Below are 4464 nucleotides of genomic sequence, written 5' to 3'. Positions count from 1 at the left end.
TAGCCAGGATGGTCTCGATCTCCTGACCTCGTGATCCGCCCGTCTCGGCCTCCCAAAGTGCTGGGATTACAGGCTTGAGCCACCGTGCCCGGCCGAGGCCCCTACTTTGCTCTAGCACACTACCTACTGTGAATGGGCTCCTACACCCTGGGCAGGGTAGGATGCTGATGCTTCCTTTGGAGGTGACAGCATGGAAACCAAGAAGTGCTTTTCAGCCTCATCTGCCTTTGCCTCTTTCTCTTTCACCTGTGATATGGTTTGGCCCCGTGTCCCCACCCAAATCTCATGTGAAACCGAAGGCTGGGCCTGGCGGGAGGTGACTGGGTCATGGGGGCAGATCTCCCACTTGCTCTTCTCGTGATAGTGAGTCCTCACAAGATCTGGTTGCTTACAAGGGTGGAGTACCTCCCCCTTCCGTTGCTCTCTCCTGCTGCCACGTGAAGACATGCTTGCTTCCCCTTTGCCCTTCTGCCATGATTGTTTCCTGAGGCCTCCCCAGCCATGTCTCCTGTAAAGCCTGTGGAACTGTGAGTCAATTAAACCTCTCTGCTTTATAAATTATGCAGTGTCAGGTAGTTCTTTGCAGCAATGTGGGAATGGAGTAATATAACCTGTCTCACGGAAAGACAAGTGGCACTTCTAGTTCTATATAGGAGGTCTGCAGGGACGAGCTGAAGGAAGGAGCTTTGGGAATTTTTACTTCCTCAGAGTGTCTCTGCCTTGCCCCAAGCTGATCGGTCTATTAGAACATAACTCTCGTGTCCGAAAACGTGCAGCAGAGGCAGAACAGCAGGAGCTCCGGCTCTGTGCTGCCCGCATGATCACCAACACCCGTTACCTGACCTCACCAGGCAGAGGCCCTGCTTAAGCCACAGGAGCCTGAGGGGTGGTGCCAGCCCCCCACCATTGCCTGACCATCATTAAGGGAGCATGAAATTGTGCAGGGATTTTGCTCTTGATGGAGAGGATTAGAAGAAGGTCAAAGCGGGACGCTAGCAACACCGGGAAAAGGCTGAGATGTGCATCCGCTGTCCCGGCAGAGGCTTCTGTACAGGAAGCCAGGACTCACCTCGACCTCCAGGTCGGCTCCCCAGCATCAGCAAATGCCCTGAATGCCTTACCTTGTTAAGGTTCAGAACGCGGAAGAAGTCCTTGGCATTTTGCTGGGAAAGCTGGACTCCTTCCTCTGCAGTCACGCAGCTGTCACATGCCAGGCAGTCACTCAAAAATATCCTGGCATCAGCCAGCTTGTGGAATTCTCCCTTCTATGAAAGGAAGGTAACGTTTCAGCAGGATTATTCAACAAATTCTCTTTAATGTGCTTTTTCAGGGAGGGTAATACCCATATACGAATTCACAGTAAACACCCACCAGAGACAATACCAGGGTCCAGGCCTGGTGCTCAAGGGGCTAGAAGCAGAACAGTCTCTGCCACTGAGCAGCTCAAGGTGGTGGAGGGACATAGGACCCAGGGCCCAGCCCACGATGACACTAGGGAACCATGCAGATGACAAAGGTGGAACCCAGCCCTAGCACCATCATGTGGTAGGAAGTAAATGACCCCTGTGTTCTGGAAGCTGACCCCACTGGCCCTTCCCTCCTCCTAGACCCCTTCCTCTTTGGTGCCTGTGATCCAGCCCTCTGACTGCTCCTCTAGCTCTGTGCTCTCTAAGCTTACCATCCCACGGCTCCCTGAGGCCACCCACAGCCCTGGCCTCTCCCTCGAGGCTCAGAACTCAGTGCTGGCTCTAGGTTTGCACTTGGACATGTAACAAGATGCTCATCCTGACCTGGATGTAGAGTCACTCTTTGATCCCCTCCAGCCTCTCCTTCCTGATTGGCCCTTGTGTCCCCGACATCTGCTAAAACATAAACTACACCTCTGCTCTGCTCAGACAGCTGCCCCTCACACAGAGGGCCTGGGCAAAGCCAGTGGCCCCTGTCTGCCTGGGTCCCATCACAGTCCCCTTGGTCTCCACACGTCCCGCCCCACTGGCCTTTGCTGCTCTCGTCATCCCTCTGCATGAAGCAACCTCTAAGAGCCCCAGGCTCGCCCTGGGTGGCCTTCAGCAGAGAGGATGTCCAACACCTGCTAAAACAGCGCCACCCCCTCCCCACCCATCTGTACTCATGTGGCTGACTGCTAGCACAAATCTGTCCCTCCTCGCTAAAATGTAAGCTCATGAAAGCTCGAACACTGTCTTGTTCTCCTGTTCCCCAGCACCTCCAAGAGGTACTGCACACAGACAATGCTCAATAAATAACTGGTGGATGAACATATGAATACTCTGACGCTTACAGGAGTAATGTCAATAAATTACAGAAGCTCCTCAGGTAGTCCATGCATTTGTTTTTCTTTAAAACACGATTTGACAGGAGGCAGCTGTGGATGTGCCCCCTCCTTCCATAGCGTGCTGTGAATGGCAGCTCAGGTGTCACCTCTGCCTCCTGTCTACGCATGACCCCATGTCTCTGTGCAGCCCACTCACCCTGGGATCTTGTTCTGCTGCAGACGGGCACTCAGGGCAGACGGGCACTCAGGAGGTCCACATGGGGCTCAAGAGTTTGTGCTTCTAACAAGTTCCAAGTGGGTCGAAGCTACTGCTCCACTCCAAACATTTGGTGCCCACAGCTGCATGAATTCTACCTCCACAGCCTATCCAGATCGAGGTGCCCATGACCAAACTGCACCCCTCACCCAGCAGTGCCTCCTCCCTGCCTTGCCACCAGACACGCTGTGTATAACCCAGTCCTTCCATAAAGTTTCATGGTCCAGGTCTTATTCCCTCCTCATTTGTCACATTCTTTCTTCTTATTCCTGCTGCCTTCCACACTCATGCATTCTGCAGAAGCCCTGTTCCCTTTTATCAGGCCTGCTGGCCTCACTCTGCTGCACTTCCAGCAGAGTGCTCTCCTCACCAAACCCCAGACCCACATACTGTAGAAGGCCCAGTATCTGTGGAGCTAAAACTGCACTCCCTTCCCTGCACTGTGTCCTCTGTTCTGTCTTTACCACTCTGGCAGCCTTGCCCAGGCCCACCACCTCTGCCTAGGTTCTCAAAGCTGCCACCCAAGTGGCTTCCTGCAATTCTTCCCCCTACTCTAGCCAGCTGAAGTCGGTTACCTCTATCACTTGCCCTAAAACAAACACCTGAGTCATCCCCTCACAGTCTCCACAGCTCTGCACTGTCACTGACCTGGCCAAGGGGAGCCACCGTCTCTCCCTAGAGCATGTTTGTCCACACCCTCCTCTTGCCTGGTGCCAGTGCCCTTCCCTAGACCCCCACCCTGAATTCTGACCACTCTTCAGGGTCCACTCCACTAACCCTAACCCAACTCCTCTCACCCTGTGTCCATCAGTGACCTGGAAGGGCGCCTGCTTAGGCTGTGTACACATGTTATCTCATCCTCACCACAGTCCTGGGAGGGAAGTAACCTTACTCCCCAGGCCTCTGATAAGGAAATGAGACTCACAGGGCTTAGATAGCTGTTCAAGATGTCACAACCAGAGGGCAGGTGACGGAGGCCCCTGGGGCCGGCCATTTAAGTGCACTGGCCCCAGCTGCCTCCAGGACTCCAATGCACCCTACCTCTCTTCTGCTTGTGGCCAGCTCTTTGAGTGCTTGTCTCAGGCCCTGTTGCTCCCTAAGCCCCACAGTCCCCACAGCACACAGGGCAACCAGAAAACCTCTCAGATTAAACGTATCAGGACTACTGAACTTAAGGAAAAAATATGCTTCTGCTATATTGCCAACTCTCCATTTATAAATTGGTACCAGTACTTTCTAAGGGTAGAATGACCTTAACCTCTCCCAACATCCTTCACTCAGTAAAACAGGGATAATGGCCAGGCTTACAGGTAATGCTTCTTCTGAGCATGAAATGAGACTGCACGTAAAATGACATTCTTTTTTTTGAGACGGAGTCTCACTCTGTCGCCCAGGCTGGAGTGCAGTGGCGTGATCTCGGCTCACCACAAACTCCACCTCCTGGGTTCAAGGGATTCTCTTCACTCAGGCTCCTGAGTAGCTGGAATTACAGGCATGCACACTATGCCCAGCTAATTTTGTATTTTTAGTAGAGACAGGGTTTATCCATGTTGGTCAGGCTGATCTTGAACTCCCGACCTCAGGTGATCCACCCATCTCGGCCTCCCAAAGTCTTGGGATTACAGATGTGAGCCAACATGCCTGGCCATAAAATCACATTCTTGAGAGCCAGGCTCAGGGTATGTACCCAATAAGCAGAAACCATCGCTACTAGCTAAGGATAATTTAAAAACAAGAACTGAATTAGAAAAGAGGCCGGGTGCAGTGGCTCACACCTGTAATCCCAGCACTTTCAGAGGCCGAGGTGGGTGGATCACCTGAGGTCAGGAGTTTGAGAACAGCCTGACCAACATGGTTTCACCCCGTCTCTACTAAATACAAAAAATTAGCCGGGCGTGGTGGTGCACGCCTGTAA

General features: G+C 52.9%; 1 protein-coding gene across 2 annotated transcripts in view; it reads right to left on the bottom strand.

The window, feature by feature from the left end:
- NARF (nuclear prelamin A recognition factor) overlaps positions 1–4464 on the bottom strand; it is a 39609-nt gene that overhangs the window by 29443 nt on the left and 5702 nt on the right. Inside the window, exon 4 of one of the 2 annotated variants that reach the window (XM_011928353.1) lies at positions 1122–1265. The exons of the other annotated variant lie outside the window; for it this stretch is intronic. Coding sequence (XP_011783743.1) covers positions 1122–1265 — 144 coding nt within the window. The remainder of the gene's footprint in view (positions 1–1121; positions 1266–4464) is intronic. 2 annotated transcript variants of the gene reach the window in all.

Source organism: Colobus angolensis, unplaced genomic scaffold, assembly GCF_000951035.1.
Source record: "Colobus angolensis palliatus isolate OR3802 unplaced genomic scaffold, Cang.pa_1.0 Scaffold1, whole genome shotgun sequence".
Lineage (NCBI taxonomy): Eukaryota > Metazoa > Chordata > Mammalia > Primates > Cercopithecidae > Colobus > Colobus angolensis.
The sequence above is the reverse complement of the archived record's forward strand: the minus strand, read 5'-3'. Positions and strand labels throughout refer to the sequence as shown.